Source organism: Cucurbita maxima, unplaced genomic scaffold (assembly GCF_002738345.1).
Source record: "Cucurbita maxima cultivar Rimu unplaced genomic scaffold, Cmax_1.0 Cma_Scf00037, whole genome shotgun sequence".
Taxonomy (NCBI): domain Eukaryota; kingdom Viridiplantae; phylum Streptophyta; class Magnoliopsida; order Cucurbitales; family Cucurbitaceae; genus Cucurbita; species Cucurbita maxima.
In genome coordinates, this window is record NW_019272053.1 from 648,639 (window position 1) to 665,294 (window position 16,656).

Below are 16,656 nucleotides of genomic sequence, written 5' to 3' on the forward strand. Positions count from 1 at the left end.
AAAATTTTTTTTTTTTTTTTTTTTTTTTTTTGCATAACTGCACACCGATGAATGCCAAATCATTCAATTATGGTATAATTGTTAGGAATCACGACTCCCCACAATAGTAAGCTCTCATGGCTTTGCTTTGGTCTTTCCCAAAAGGCCTCATACCAATGGACATGTATTCCTTATTTATGTATTCCTATGAACCCATGACCATTCTTTAAATGGGCCAATGTGGGACTCCCTCCCAACAATCCTCAACAGTAATCAGATACCAGACGAGCTCCCAACAGTAATTAGATACCAGATGAGCTCCCAACCTAAAGCCAGTCTTTAAAATATGCATTCTTGGTCATGGCAATCAATTGAGAAACCTACCTGGCCACCAGGACACATACAAAATGAATAGCAACTGCGACTTGCTGCAACAGAATTGGAGGATGGATCCTCCGTGTCTATGTTAACATACTTGGCAACTTTGTAATCTGCCACCGGTACTTTCCCACGTCCTTTCTCTACCTCATTGGCCAATCCAGAATACTGCATTTTAATATATGATCAGGTTTAAATCTTCAAACAAGGTGAAACATATATGTAATGGAAAATAACACATCCGGGAAAATGGATAACAGCAAAGTTTACTTTTCGCGTCCCCCACCAAAAAAAAGTAGTTAAGAAAGAAAATTTTGGAATAAAAATCAACTGAGTATTAGAATAGTTGCAGAGTTTTGTTGACTTTTATTTATAAAAAATTAAAAATTAAAAAAATTAAAAAATTAAAAAAAAAACTGACTCAATTTGTATGCATGCTTCCATGAAGATGTACATCACCATAATTGTTTGATTGGAATGCATCGAACAAAATTTTTGGAAGTTTTGGATTCTTTCTTGATTCTTTTTAGTTGGAAAATATAGTAAAAGGCAATCGATTAGAAACAAATCAATAAAACCAACCTGTATGCTGTTTATTAATGCTTGAGGATGCTCGATCCTTAAGCCAACCTATTCAGGCATGGAGGACAACAATGTGAGAATTCATAAAAGAGGAGTAAACCGACAATAAATCAAGCACAACAAAATGAATCCAGGTATGTATACTCCCAGCAGTATTTTAGCATCCACATTTTTTTGGTTCAAAGAAAGCATGCATAGATGCAAGAAGCCAAGTTATCCACAAAACAAGAGAGACCAATAAAAGAACTAACGGCGAACTCCTTGGGAACCACGGGAATGTTATGAGACATAAGCATTTGATATACATCACGTGCAGAATGGCCAACAGCTAGGACAGTGGCATCAAATTCAAGCTTCTGGTTGTTGAGCTTTAACTTGTCTCTTGAATCAGAAACTTTAACGCCCACCACATGTCCGCTCTCTTGAATTAGATCATCAACCCTAGTCCCGAACTTGACAGTGGCCTAGAATCAAGTCATAAAAATTAAGGGAAAAACTGAACAAACGTGGAACTATCAGAAAATATTTAATCTTACAAGGATGGAAATAAGGTAGATACTCACACCCAACGTTTCTAAGTGTTGCCGAATGTTCCTAAGTAATGGAACCAACCTGTCTGTTCCAAGGTGAGGCTTTCCACTAAGTAAGATATTCTCTGGGGCCCCAAAATGAACTAATGATTTCATAACCTAGAAAGAAAACATAAAATTCAGTTGTCCAGCGATATCATAGATAAAGCAGATAATATCATTGCAATACATTGCAAAATGAGGTGAGAAAGCAGGCTATCTTTTTATGGTGTTGATTTGAGATGACATGAAGTTCAAAAATAAGAAAATAGGTTGAAGTCATGCAAAGGGCATGGAAATTTGAATAAATAAATACAAGGGTAGAAGATATGCAGAATGGAACAGCGATAGTGCTGCTATCTGCGATTCTTATTTCAACATTTATAGGGAAAACTCATATCAAATTCCTTGTTTTTCTACCCAACTGACAAAGGAAGTAAGAATTGTAACAGAGAACAGGCACCATGGAGAAACTCCATGATGGCATTCAAAGATTTAGGTCCCTTATTATAAAAGCACAACTAATTTTATGACACTAATATTAAAAAACTAGTGGATTTACAAGGGGGAAAAGTCTAACCGCTTGCACGCTGCCACTGTTTCTACCAATTCTAGTGACCAATTTCCCATCACTCCAGGTACCTGCACCACCCTGCCATGCATAAGTTCTAAATGAATGACTTAAAAGATAAAAAAACTGAAGAGCCAAGCATCATGATATCTTTGATGAAAAAAGGAAGACCATAAAATGACCATACAACAGTATGCCAGTGAGAAAAACATAAAAGATGCCCAATTGACTGTGCATATAGGTCTAGTCAAGAAAAACAAAAATAAATAAGGAAATAAACTGACATTCACACAACAGTGAAGCTCAATCATAGACGTTTTGTTTGGATAAAATCATCATTGACTATCATACAGTTCATTATATTTTTGTTTAGGAGAAAATAGCATTGGTTGAAAGCAAGAAATGAGGATAAAGCAATAATGTGATGCATACATAACTTATAACCAAACAAGACAGTGGAAATGGTGATAAAATAAGCAAAATTAATCACCTCCCCAAAGCAAAAATTACTATCCAGTTCCAGAATCCGACGAGCTACCAATGCACCAATATCACGCCCTCTTTGTTCAACTGGTTGACCTCTTTCAATCAAGGTAACATCAGCTCCAAACTCTGCAAGGACAAGAGCGGCGAAAAGGCCCGATGGCCCACTGCCAACAACAGCAATTTTTGGTTTACTACTTGGCAAACGCATGTAAGGACCAGAGTGACCGTTAAGCCCACTTTCTTCCACTAGTTCGTGATTGCTTTTGAGATCATGAACGATACTGATTACATCATTGGAAACCTTTTCTTTTACAATATGTTCTATCAATCCAACTTTAGGCTCCAAGTCCGAAATGAAATCCCGAGCACGAGGTTCTAGAATCAGTAAATTATTTACATCCATGTCCACAGTATAAACGAACTTTGGTTCTTTCAACATCTGGAAGCATCGGTGAGGCAATTAGCAAAACAGAAGAACCCAGCAACTCCTCGATAATCAACTATTCCATCTAAACAACAGGCATTAAATAAATGATAAACATACCTTTCTAGCGTCAAAGGATTTACGAATAACCGAGAAAGCTTCCCGTGGCAGCAACGAAGCAACCTGGAAAACAAGGAAACAAAAAGAAAATTGACTCGCAGTGTTTTCCAATATATAACCACACAATTTCGGATTATCAACGAAGCTGTCAAAATTACCGGGAACTCGAGGACTTTAGCAATCTCTTGCATCAGAGCATCCGAGAGTCCATGAAAATCCTTGCCAGGATCCTTCTCTACAGAAACTCCGAGCTTGAAGAGCCTCCAAATGCCTTCGAACTTGTTCTCGACGGTCGTGAGGACTTCTTTGTGTTTCAACTTGAGCTTCTTCTTCTCCGATGGATACTTCTTCTTGCCGGTGCGTTTAGCGCAGGAGACACGGAATGGTGGAAGACGAGGAGACATGAGCCTGGGAGTTGCAGAGAAGAGTGAAGAGTTAGGGCATCCGAGAGCGAGCTTGAAGGGAAGAAGGGCCATGGCGTAGTGAGTGAAGTAGCTGTAGCCCAAGAAGAACGAAGGCAGCAGATTGCACCTTCAGAATTTGGAATTCGGATGGACATACATAACACTGAGAAAAACTCAATCCGTTAGCACTTGTTAGTTTATTTTTTTATTATTTATTATTTATTATTTTTTTTATTTTTTCGTGCTAATATACAAAATTTGTTGTTTATATATTTTTATTCTTCCCGGCCAATAAATTACAATAAATTTTAGTCACTTATATTTAAGCTATGATGAACTTGTCAATAAAAATTATAGAAGATATTGGAGTCATTTTCTACCGTGCAAAGCTGAGCTTCAAAATAGATATGCATTTTAATTTGTATTTAAAGAACTCATACTTAAATTTATGGAATTTATTCTTCAGGCCGCCTCCAAAACATAGGGTTGGCCGAAGGATGGAAGACATCACCACAAAGTCCCACACTCAACAAGGTTCATGCCGCACACTCAAAAGCACCCAGTGTCACGGTCATGCATGTCCAAGGCGTGTTGTCAATGGGCGCATGACAGATGTCCCAGTCTTGCTTGTCCAGGACATGTTGTCCATGGGTTCCAAACCCCTATTACATGCTTTTATCCTAGATAGGTCTTTACCATTTCATATTGGGTCAGTATGAGGATGTATGACCGTTCACCAAAATCATGTCTACACCTACAAGGGCTAAAATGCCCCAAAATGTATTATAAAGGGATATGATCAGTTGTCAACTTCTCCCTACCCGATAGTTATATGTAGTAAACCGTTGTTGTTGCAAAATTCTGTTTTGAAATCTCTCTGCCCCCGCTTTCTAAAACTTTCTTCTTGAACTGGGGTTAGAGGCTCGAGCATACATTGTTTGGCCGCAGGTGATGCGAGAATGAATAGACTTAACTCACTTGTTGTTGAGAAGTGCATGCCGCATAATCGCAAGTTCGCTGCTATCAAAGTGCAATTGTGATACCCAGCTCTGCTCCACCCCACCTTGTATGTTTCATCGTCATACCAATCATCAACCATCCTAATGCCAGCCCAAGTTAGAAGGCAACATCGCCACATTCAGTGCTCAACAAGGCTCATGTCGCACGCCCAAAAGTACTTGACACCGCGTAATTTAGATTGAATACCAAATACTAAAAAATTACCATGTAAATAACTAATCGGGTAAAAAAAAAAAAAAACTACTTTCACCCAACATTTTATTAGGACGTTAGGATGAAATTCTTCTTATTCTTGACATATATCTAATCATTTAATTAAACTCCCATAAAAGAAAATTAGACTCCCTCCATTAATTCAGGTCGTTATTTTACAAAACTTAAACTTTAAGTGCCATGAGGAATTACGTGATGTTCTTTTAAAGTTAAACTCGTTTTAAAGTTCAAATATCAAATAGACATAAATTTGAAAGTTCAAAAATTAAGCGTATCATTTAACTTAAAAATGACTTATTAGCAGATTATAAGGTTATCTCTAATCGTGAAACCGAGTCTCCCATCATTTGAAATTTCACTCGAGCTTTGCTTGGTCTTTCATCTATTAGAAGGGACTCTTCTCCGTGGTCGCTGGAGAAGGGATACCTTAGGGAGGGTTCCCTTCTCGCCCTATTGGGAGAACGTAAAATAAGAGGCTTCGCCTTGGAGGAAACTCAATCGGGCACTCACTCCCTAAAAAACATTGCTATTTGATTTGATTTTTTTTTTTATTTTTTATAATGTACTATCAACATTTAAAACATTTTTTTTTCTTAAATAACTTTGCTTTTTCGAACATAGACTACGCATTCGAATATTTTTTTAAAATAAAAATGAAAAACGTGAAAAAAAAAAAAAAAAAAAAACAAACCAACCAACCAACAAAATTTTCAATAACCTTGTAAAACAGACCTAATAAGATTATGATTTAAATATCATGCAAAACATGATCTATTAAAAACGGTTGGATTGTTGAGGATTGTTGGGAGTGAGTCGCAGCTCGGTTAATTTAGTGGAAGATCATGAGTTTATAAGTGATGAATACTATCTCCATTGGTATGAGACCTTTTGGGAAGCCCAAAGTAAAGCCATGAGAGCTTATGCTCAAAGTGACAATATCATACCATTGTGAAGAGTCGTGATTCCTAACATGATATCAAAGTCATGCCTTAAACTTAACCATGTCAATAGAATCCTCAAATATCGAACAAAGAATTGTGAGCCTCGAAGGTGTAGTCAAAAGTGACTAAAGTGTCAAACAAATGGTGTACTTTGTTCGAAGGCTCCAGAGAAAGGAGTCGAGCCTCGATTAAGGGAAGACTATTCGAGAGCTCCATAAGCCTCCCCTGAGGCTTATAGTGTGTACTTTATTCGAGGGGAGGATTGTTGGATTGTTGGATTGTTGAGGATTATTGGGAGTGAGTCCCACATTGGTTAATTTAGTGGAAGATCATGAGTTTACAAGTGAGGAATACTATCTCCATTGGTACGAGGCCTTTTGGGGAAGCCCAAAGCAAAACCATGAGGGGTTATGCTCAAAGTGGACAATATCATACCATGGTGGAGAGTCGTGATTCCTAACAAAAACATCAAAACTCACATTTATTTTAGTATTTTGAAACCATCACCACATTGTAGATGATATGAATAAGAAAGAGAGGCAATTAAAAACCACATTCATATAGTGTAAAGGAAATTAAAAAGGTCCTAACAAAATTCTCAACTCATATATTATAGAACTTGTAGCAATGCATGAATGAATTCAATCACCAATGCAACTTTTGGGGGATAACAAAGAGAATGCATGGAGTTACGATATCTAATCCTGCATAAAGTCTACTTTCTTATGCATCATTTTCAATTCCATCCAACTGATAGAACAGTTATTTCAATAATACACCACAAGCTTGATGGCTGAACATCATAAACTACCACACATAGTAGAAGAAAACTTTCGGCCCTTACCAATTCCCAGAATCGGCTTCACGAGATTGGTAGAAATCGTTTGTACTGACAATGTCGATCTCCTCGAACTCATTATCATCTACACAAAGAAGGGAAAGTGATCAAGAAAATGTGTGATGAGACAGAGTTCCATATTTTAAATCCAAATCCAACAAAGAAAATCATAAGTTTCATATTTATGTCTATTTAGTCTATGAGCTAATGTAGATCAATCACTTTCAATTTTGTGTATGATAATTCATTGAGATTTAAAGAACGCCTAATACATTCTAAAATTTTCTAAAATTTTCAATTTTTCTAATAGGTCACTAAATTTTTAATTTTGTATCTAATAGTTCTAATTTTGTATCTAATAGTTCTTTGACTTAATCAAGATGTTCTAAAATTTTCAAGCTTACTAACACAAAATTGAAAGTTTGAGGAAAACGACACTTTTCAAGTTCAGCAACCTATTAGACATAAAATGGAAGGTTGTTCAAAAACTAAAACCTGAAATTTAAGCAAGATCATAACTATGAAAAAGTCTACGCTCACAACTAATTCAGTCCCTAATCAGAAAATATACTTTTAAAAACACGTCAGAAGTTTGTCAGAAGTTCACAAAATTGTTGGGATGGAACTTATTAAATGCAAAATTGAAAATTTAGAGATTTATTCGATACTTTTGAAGTTCAGTAACCTATTGAAAGTTGAATGACTAATTAAGACATAAGCTTAAAAGTTCAAAGACTGAGACCTGTAATTTGAGCATAACTATGAAAAAATCCACCCTCAAATAATTCAGTCCCTAAGCAGAAAACGTGTAAGTTCACAAAAAAAAAATGTTGGGGTGGGTAGAAGAAAACCTTTTCGCAACGTTAGAGCCACAACTGCATCATTTTCAACCTGGAAATACATAGCAAATATTAGTTAGAGCCGCAGCTGTCGTATTGTCTTCACCTTAATATTTCCAGAATATCCGATGCTTGATGACCAAATGTAGTAAATCTATGAATTTGAGGCATACCTTCTGATCAGCCAGTGTCTTTGAATCCTCCAATACTTCCCCGCTTCCCACCAAGATCAAGCGCTGATCAACAATTGGCTGATCAATAAGGGACTCTAATTTTTGCTTGATGTTTAAAGTTGTCTCAATTGGATCGCACTGGATAAAGTAGGTTGTCTTATGGCGCTTGATTCGGATATACATGGCCTATACATAAATATGGCATAACAAACATACTGAATAGTCACAGTCAATTGGAAATTGTGAATCAATTGAAATTGTTAGTACTCAGGTCCATATGGTGTGTATAAATTTTTACAAAAAGTGAACGAGCAGGCTGTCCTTTTTTTTGGTGGTTTATAACATCCTTTCTGTATCTTATTAAAAAAAAAGAGAGAGACAGAGAGAACCAGATTTACTTATTTTGGTTTGATATGATGCAATAAAAACTAATGAACAAATAAAATAACAAGCACAAAGCTTACCAAATGCAAACAAACGTAGAACTGACCCCATAACTCAACAGATGAAGAAGAATGAAGTGAGAGAAAATATAAATGTGTCAAAGCCAAGAGAAGAGACAAACCAAAGAAACCAATTTGAGAAATAGAATATCTGTCAGAAAAAAGTGTTGCCAATTAATATCCTTTTTAGGTTTGTTGAGACAAGATTTGATTTCACAGCATTTAATCAAACAAACCAAAGGCCAGGGAGACGAGAGTTCTCTTGCCAAAGGAGATTATAAAATGTTGAGGATTGTTGGGAGGGTGTCTCACATTAGGGGATGATCATGGGCTTATAAGTAAGGAATACATCTCTATTGGTATGAGGCCTTTTGGAGAAACCAAAATCAAAGTCATATACTTAGAGTGGACAATACCATACCATTATGTTGATTTGTTGTTCCTAACAGGTATCAAAGTCATGCCCTTAACTTAGTCATGTCAATAGAATCCTCAAGGGTCGAACAAAGAAGTTGTGAGCCTCGAAGGTGTAGTCAAAAGTGACTCGAGTGTCGAACAAAAGGTGTACTTTGTTCGAGGGCTCTAGAGAAGGAGTCGAGCCTCAATTAAGGGGAGGCTATTCGAGGGCTCCATAGGCCTCAAGGGAGGCTCTATGGTATACTTTGTTCGAAGGGAAAATTGTTGAAGATTATTGAGAGGGAGTCCCACATTCACTAATTAAGGGGATGATCGTGGGTTTATAAGTAAGGAATACATCTCTATTGGTATGAGCCCTTTTGGGGAAATCAAAAGCAAAACCATGAGAGTTTATGCTCAGAGTGAACAATATCAATAGGAGATTCGTGGTTACTAACAAAAAAACACACTGGGTCTAAATTGATCAAAGAAGTTGAGTGATAGCAAAGATCACTGCATAAAGCACTACAACTAGAAGCTTTGAACTGTATATGATCACAAAAAGGCCTGTACTTCTCATTAAAGAAAGTTCAGAATGTTTGATCTTTCAAGAAAATTGAACTCCTGGTTAACTGGAGTAAAATGAATCCTGCTTTGAAAGAATTTCCACCCTCATACTGACTTAAGTATATTCGCCACCGACTTACTAGAAACATTATAACAGATGATCTCCACCACATGACCCTGTACATTGCCGACAGTAAGTTTCTCATTCGACTATCAAACTGGCCACTCTTGAACCAAGTGTTAAAAGCCTTTGTTCTACTGTTTAATAGGCAAATAATTTCACCTTGAATTTATGACATAGTTTAGAACAAACAGAGAATTACATAGATAATAAAGAATATATGGAAACAGTAGTACGTAATTAGAAGGTAAATTCAACAAGATAGTAGTAACTGAAAATTATTCAGCACAGGCTCCAGAAAAAAAAGTATACTTCAGATGAAAACACAAATTTTATGACAGGCCTTCTTTGAGTTTTCCGTGCTTGTAAACTAGTTAATCCAGAGAAATTACAATAAAAGCATTGTAGCGAGGTTAAGGTATGAATCGCTTATATTCAGACAAAGATAGAGAGAGATATGAACTACTCACCATCTTGAAACAATAAATAATGGATCAACACTTCAAAAAAATCCAGCCTCCACCGCCGCAGTCTGAAACTCACAAACATGCATCCAACTCATCACATGGAAAATTTTATAAGAAAACATCTATGACAGATTATCATTTTGTCCTGAAGTTACAAACTACTCGTATGATCTATGAGAAAATTAACAGTCTAAATAACATAATGCCAGTAACAAATCAATACAGAACTTGAACTCCGCTCATTCACAAACAACGTTCATCAATTCTCCACATAATCTTGAATTTCACAGTTCGGAAATTCATCGAAGTATGGGTGATACAAATGAAACTTCCTAAAATCGATTATACGCTAACTAATCATACAGTTCTCACAAAAGAGAATCAACTATTTTGCTTCCAGAAAAAAAAAATGAAATATGCGAATTCTCGGAACTTTGATTGTTGATTTGGGACTCGATTGCTTCGAATTCTAACCTGGAAATCCGCGAGAAATCTCTTGCTTGAGAGAGAGAGTTCAGTCGCGATGAGATGAAAAGGAATGAAGGCAAGCGGTTTGCACAATTTTTTTTTGGTGGTGTTTGGAAACTCGGTTGGACTAATCCCGCAGTGGTTCGGCGTAACATCTTATGTTTTATTTTTACCCATAAAAAAATTTAATAATTTCTATAATTTTCAAAATATCTAATTTAATACCTATTTTTTAAATAAAAAATATTATTTTTATTATTGCTGTATTAATTTTCTTATCTAATATTTTCGTCTAAATATTATTTAATTTTAATAATGAGTTAGGGAGTATTTAAATATTTCTAATAAATTAATATTTATTCTTTATTTTTTTTTGGAGTTGTTTGTAGTATATTTTATCTTAAGATTTGATTAGCAGTATATTTTAGATATTAGTGGATAATTGGTATATTCTGATTCCATTTTTATTTCTCCTTTTTTTTTTAATTAAAAAAATAATTTTATTTTGTGATGGTTTCAATCTATTTAAAATTAAACCTTTTATGTCTATCGAGAATGGACCTATATATCGTTCTTATTATTGAGGCCTCCCGAACATTCATCCATCTAAATTCTATCCAGACATGGACCTTCTCATATCCATGCTAAGTCATTTACGAATTTTGTACCGGATAATGGGTGCATATACTAACTTTCGACACATGGCGGACATGCAATGTTGGCACACCCTACCATCCAACATTGTCCTTGAAAGACCCATTTCAAAAGAAGTCACCCGTGACTATTGTCTCGCTCGCTTACACTGCGATACATGTAGGTGTCATAGGGTAGCGCAAGGTCTAGGGTGGTGGAGAGCTGACACCATGTCTCCCTTTATAATACCTTCTAAAGTATTTTTTATCTTTCTAGAGTATACGTGATTTTGACGAGTGGTCATACAGTCTCATGGATCGTCTCTTAGGTGTCCGATTGATACCAAATTTTATGAGCTTTCATATAGGTTGACTTAACTCTAGAGTCGCATGCTGAAATTTATATCGAAACTTCAACCTTTGAGGTTATGGTCCAGGGGCCTACCCTGCCTTCTTCAAACTTGTCTTTGATACTCGTGTCGCCTCGTTCTCTCAACCTTACTAATGTCTTAGCTTGGCTTTAATGCACGCTCTTCTTGGTGTGTTGGATGATGCACCGTCCTCCTTATTCACATCATGAACACTTATCTATTTCAATCTTCAAGTGATCGAATGGGTACTACTCGATGGTTGTCACCTTGTCAGCATGCGTATGGAAATCATATGCTACTTTCTTCATAAGATGGGTGTAATACTCTCCCCTATTTAAACTAGTCTTCGTTCTTAATGACCTACTCGGAAATACTATCGCATCGTGGATTATGACACACTCCCTCACTTAATCTCAACGTCATTTTGACAACAATTCAAATATCGAATTGGCTACTAACTTGATCTATTGAACTTTACTATCCTTTAGAATGAATAGGAAAACTTGCGCACTACTTATGAGTTATTGTACGAGACTAGCAAGATAAACTCGATAAAACACAACTATCCCATGAAATAATAATAATAATAATAATAATAGTCAACCGTGAACGAGGGGTTTAAGTGGGGTTTTATCGGTTCTTCCTCGAGTACTCGGTGTTGTCTCTTCTTCAATTCCGTAATTTTATCTTCAACAAAATGCATTCGACAGCCTCCTTCTTCCCAACTCATCAAGCTCTCATCTATGGCGGCAATGCATGGAGGGAACCCTCCAAACGATGCAAATGCCAAAGAAAAACCCATTTATCATTCACCTCAACCTTCAATTCCCTCTCTAATTCCCATATTTCTTCCGTTTCTTTCCCCATAAACTTCGATTCCACTGCCGAGCCATTACGTCTTCAACCTCCAGCCGATTCAGTTCAGGAAAATTTCACAGAAGCCCTCGATAATTCGATGAATTTGCAGATATCCAAGAGCGAAATTCACCAGATTACTCCAGGGGAACCTTGCCAAAGAATCTTCATCCGAGATCCGCCATGGATAGCTTCCTTGTTCCTGAAAGGGCTTTACAAAAGCTTGCAGAAGGGAGTGAAGTTAGAATTTAGGGAAATTGAGAAGAGGAAGTATAATTTGTTGAGGAGGAGGCAGCTTAAGGCGGAGACTGAAGCCTGGGAGAAGACGGTTGAGGAGTATAAGGAATTAGAAAGAGAAATGTGCGAAAAGAAATTGGCTCCGAATTTGCCTTATGTGAAGTCTTTGTTCTTGGGTTGGTTTGAGCCATTGAAGCAGGCTATAGAGAAGGAGCAAAAAACGCAGCGGAGTAAGAAGCAGAAGGCGGCATTTGCGCCTCATATAGAGCTATTGTCTGCAGAGAAGATGGCAGTTATTGTGATGTATAAGATGATGGGATTGTTGATGGTGGCGCAGCAGGATGGCTGTGTTCTTGTCGTTCAGGCTGCGGTTCAGATTGGTTCTGCTATTGAACAGGAGGTGAGCATTGAAGATCTTATGCTTTCTCTTAAGCTCGAATTTTCTTGAGTAATTACACATAAAACTTATGAAATTGTTATGCTTGAAGTCATTTGGGACATTTCTAAACTAGTGTACAGTAGCAATTATACCTCAGACTTGGTACATTTTGCTGATAAATTCAACCAGAATGGACTCATAAGAGTAAGTTTACTTGCAACAGTTTCACAAACTTTAAGAGGGTGGTTCGGTAGTTTAAGAGTGGTTGTTATAAAATTTTCGTCTGCTTTTTCTGTTCGTACCATATTTTGAAAATGCCTCTGTAATAGCTCAAGCCCACCGCTAGCATATATTATCCTCTTTGGACTTTCCCTTTCGGGCTTCCCCTCAAGGTTTTAAAACATGTTAGGGAGAGGTTTCCAATGCTTTGTTCCCCTCTCCAACCGATGTGGGATCTCACAATCCACCCCTCTTTGGGGCCCAGCGTCCTTGCTGGCACTCGTTCCCTTCTCCAATCGATGTGGGACCTCTCAATCCACCCCCTTTTGGGGCCAGCGTCCTCGCTAGCACACCGTCTGGTGTTCACCCCCCTTCAGGGTTCAGCATTCTCGTTGGCACACCGTCTGGTGTCCACCCCTCTTTGGGGCTTAGCCTTCTCGCTGGCACACCGCCTGATGTCTGGTTCTGATACCATTTGTAACAGCCCAAGCCACTGTAACAGCCCTAGCAGATATTGTCCTCTTTGGGCTTTCCCTTCCGAGCTTCTCTTGAAGTTTTAAAACGCGTCTGCTAGGGCGAGGTTTCCACACCCTTATAAATAATGCTTCATTACCCTCTCCAACTTATGTGGGATCTCACAACCTCTCTATTCTAATCTTATGGATTTCAAAAGGGGTTGAGCATGATCTTTGTAGAGTTCTGTTTGCCTACTTATTTTATTCATCATGCCAAATATGAGCAGACCGCGGATGTTTTCAACCACAGTGTTTTAATAATGAAGTCCCTGGATATTGATATAGGTTCTAATTCGTTGCATACCGATTAATATATTTTATTTTCTCTAATTTGACCATCTTATATTTCTAAGTGTATCTAAAGTGGATTTAACATGTTACCAAACAATGTAATAATAATAAGAAAAAAAAACATGTTACCGAACAAGAGTTTTTGAGTTTAAATTACTGTTAACTTGACTTTTGCTTTATTAATGAGTTATTGAACGAAAATTGTTGTTCCGTTCCTTCCTAAGCCATTAACATTAAGTAATTGTGCAAGGGGCTTGACTCCTCTCAAATTTAACCCAGGTTAGAATTCAAAGCTTTCTGAAGGCTAGGAGTAATCAGAGAACTAAGGTTCCAGCTGATGCTCAGTGTTCGAACCAGGAGAAAGAGCTATTGAGGAAACGAGTTAATAGTCTAATTAGGAGAAGAAGACTGAAAGAGGTGCAAAAGTTGCTGAAAAAAGAAGAGTTTAAGGATTGGGGTCGAGACACCCAGGCGAAGGTTTGTGGCGTCCACCGTATCTTGTATGTTTCGACATAAATCAATCAAATACCACATTTAAGACATTTCTGTACCTGATTAAACTTTGCAGCTAGGAAGTCGTCTCATAGAATTGTTAATTGAATCAGCTTTCATCCAACCTCCAGTTACCCAGTCAGCTGACAGTCCACCTGATATTCGACCTGCATTTTGGCATAAATTTAAACCTGTTGCAAAAACTCCAGGGTGAGTTTTATTTTGCCTGTCCATTTTCAATTTCTTACTGGCTGACAGCCAAGTCACCAAGTAGGGTTCATTTAACCAACCTCCACAGATATGATCATTGGGTTATGCTCAGTAGGTAATGTTTTAGAGAAATGAGTCGGGGGTATTTGGTGCTGGTACTTGTCGTTATCCTTCTTTGGGGTTCTTTTCCTTTTTCCCCCTTTCCGGATTGGTGAGCTGGGTGGATGGTTGATGATTGGAGTTTAAATGTCAAGTTAAGAGATGACCGCTATTTGACAGGATCAAGTACCCAACTCTTTACATACTAGCTTTTCTGGAACAGCTTGTCATGCTTCTGCATTTTTTTTTTGGTGGTTGTAGGAAGAACATTGTGAAGAATTATGGAGTTATTGAATGCGATCCCATAGTTCTCACTGGGCTTGACAGAACTGTAAGTTTTCGTTTTTTGTTATATATATTTATCTCTTTCCTTTTTCTAACTTATATTAGCAGATGTCCCCTGAATCTTGTTATGATTTCTTCATAGCTACATAGAGATATTAAGCTTAGAAAATTAAAAGAATAAAGTGACACAGATGTTCTTCAACATTTATCATTTTTTGCTTTATACATGATTGCAGACTTGCAGGTCAATGAGCTTGACTTCTTCATTTGATTTTACAAAATACCGACAATTTTACAACCCATTTTTATTATAAGTAATGGTAAAACGGCGAAAAATACATCTTGCTAGATGGTTAATTACCGATGCTCTATAGACTGTCAAATAACAGTCAACTAAAATATATATACCAGTTATGGCTTCTATGGGAGTAAAAGAATGTCTGGATCAAATATACGACTTAGGCAGTAAAGAAGTGAGCCCTCGACTACATCAGAGCAAAAGTTAATTATAATGTCACATTTTGTGCTATCATTTGTAGTGGTATTATTGCTTCTTTTGCATAAAGAACTCCCCTCTACACTGCAAACTCTTCCATGTTGATAAAACTTATAGGACTATGAATTTGTGTATTAAATGAACTTTTTCTGTTCCCTGAATTTTCTCTTCTAAACTATTATTCTATGTCTTTCCATGCAGGCTAAGCATATGCTAATTCCTTACATCCCTATGTTGATTCCTCCTAAAAAATGGAAGGGGTATGAAGAAAATTGAATAAATGTTCTTTATATTGTATATTTTCTTTAGGCTTCTTGCCTTGGTTACTGCATCAAAAGATCCTTTAAATTTGGCTAATAAGTGATCATGGAGTGCTTTAAGGCAACACAGTAGGCGGCACCATGTCTTATATTTGCTACTAATCACAAAAATGTAATGGAAAAATCTTACAGGTACGATAAGGGTGGGCACTTATTCTTACCTTCGTATGTCATGCGTACTCATGGATCAAGTAGGCAACAAGATGCCCTGAAGAAAATTTCAGGGAAACCGATGCAGAAAGTATTTGAGGTTTGGAAAGCTTGAGTTTCCCTTTTTAACGAACTTGAAATTAGGCATTAGATTCATTTCCTCTTTCCTTCTAATTTTAATTTTAATTTTAATTTTTTTTTTTATTATTTATTTTTTTTTTTTTTACTTTTGCAAGTGTTTGGACCGACTTACGTACACCTCGATTACTCTTATGGGACAATTGTCTAATCTTACCATATTTAGTTGTTTGGAATTTCGTAAGATTTGATATCTAGATGGGTAGCTGCCATGGAGTTTGAACTCATCTCCCATAACCCCTTCACCCTTTTTACACACCCTAGGGCACTGGCCAACCCACGATGATTATTGTGCATTTCTTATTTGAAGCTACGTTTCAACCTAGACTTGGAATTTCAATTTTATTTTTCTGGTCCAAGCTATAAAATTATTCCGCAATTGTACATACAGCAAATGCTTGCAATGATATAATTTAATTAATCTAGTGGATGGTTCTTCAAGAGCTTGAACCCATTTAATCATATGGAAGGAAGTATACTAAGTTCTTTCCATACGGAATTACATCAGTTATTTAAATTTGGCAAGAAACTTTAGTAGTTTTCATGTGAAATATCACAAATTTTAAAATTTTTCCTTGTCTTATGATTTGTTTGTGTTTCTATCATATATGTAGTTGAGTCAATCTGATCATGTGCTGAAATAAGTACAGGCTCTGGATATGCTAGGGAGCACCAAGTGGCGGGTCAATAGAAGGGTACTTAGTGTGGTGGAGAGTATTTGGGAGCAAGGTGGCAATACAGCAGGCCTTGTTGATCGCAAAGACGTAAGCTCATGTTCTGCTTTTGAAATATCGTCGTATAATAGGATATCGGTGACGATATTGTTCAGTTTAATGCTAACTTGGATTTCCGTTCATAAGTGGCCATGCTTCCTCTTCTCATATTCTCTTTGCCTATGAATGGTTATGCTTATTAGATGATCAATATTGTTCATTAAATAGTTTTTTTTTTTTTTTTTTTTTTTTTTA

The 16,656-nt window shown here is 36.8% G+C and overlaps 3 protein-coding genes across 11 annotated transcripts in view; 1 reads left to right on the forward strand and 2 right to left on the reverse strand.

Annotated features, from left to right (window-relative positions):
• Window positions 1-3,676, reverse strand: part of LOC111468611 (uncharacterized protein Cbei_0202) — a 10,950-nt gene extending 7,274 nt beyond the window's left edge. For all 8 annotated transcript variants that reach the window (XM_023113883.1, XM_023113882.1, XM_023113885.1 and 5 more), the window contains exons 1-8: window positions 3,268-3,676; window positions 3,110-3,172; window positions 2,570-3,004; window positions 2,089-2,160; window positions 1,503-1,628; window positions 1,191-1,403; window positions 940-987; window positions 364-525 (exon numbers count right to left, since the gene is read on the reverse strand). In XM_023113883.1, coding sequence (XP_022969651.1) covers window positions 364-525; window positions 940-987; window positions 1,191-1,403; window positions 1,503-1,628; window positions 2,089-2,160; window positions 2,570-3,004; window positions 3,110-3,172; window positions 3,268-3,585 — 1,437 coding nt within the window. In that variant the 5' untranslated portion in view covers window positions 3,586-3,676. The remainder of the gene's footprint in view (window positions 1-363; window positions 526-939; window positions 988-1,190; window positions 1,404-1,502; window positions 1,629-2,088; window positions 2,161-2,569; window positions 3,005-3,109; window positions 3,173-3,267) is intronic.
• A 2,554-nt stretch (window positions 3,677-6,230) lies between these two features.
• The window catches only part of LOC111468551, a 10,870-nt gene continuing 444 nt past the window's right edge, over window positions 6,231-16,656 (reverse strand). The window contains exons 2-7 of the mRNA XM_023113798.1: window positions 13,306-13,314; window positions 10,006-10,030; window positions 9,535-9,596; window positions 7,538-7,723; window positions 7,377-7,416; window positions 6,231-6,610 (exon numbers count right to left, since the gene is read on the reverse strand). Coding sequence (XP_022969566.1) covers window positions 6,528-6,610; window positions 7,377-7,416; window positions 7,538-7,723; window positions 9,535-9,537 — 312 coding nt within the window. The 5' untranslated portion in view covers window positions 9,538-9,596; window positions 10,006-10,030; window positions 13,306-13,314 and the 3' untranslated portion in view covers window positions 6,231-6,527. The remainder of the gene's footprint in view (window positions 6,611-7,376; window positions 7,417-7,537; window positions 7,724-9,534; window positions 9,597-10,005; window positions 10,031-13,305; window positions 13,315-16,656) is intronic.
• LOC111468549 (DNA-directed RNA polymerase 3B, chloroplastic) overlaps window positions 11,646-16,656 on the forward strand; it is a 12,011-nt gene continuing 7,000 nt past the window's right edge. For both annotated transcript variants that reach the window (XM_023113795.1, XM_023113796.1), the window contains exons 1-7: window positions 11,646-12,494; window positions 13,778-13,975; window positions 14,067-14,200; window positions 14,561-14,630; window positions 15,282-15,340; window positions 15,533-15,650; window positions 16,339-16,452. In XM_023113795.1, coding sequence (XP_022969563.1) covers window positions 11,700-12,494; window positions 13,778-13,975; window positions 14,067-14,200; window positions 14,561-14,630; window positions 15,282-15,340; window positions 15,533-15,650; window positions 16,339-16,452 — 1,488 coding nt within the window. In that variant the 5' untranslated portion in view covers window positions 11,646-11,699. The remainder of the gene's footprint in view (window positions 12,495-13,777; window positions 13,976-14,066; window positions 14,201-14,560; window positions 14,631-15,281; window positions 15,341-15,532; window positions 15,651-16,338; window positions 16,453-16,656) is intronic.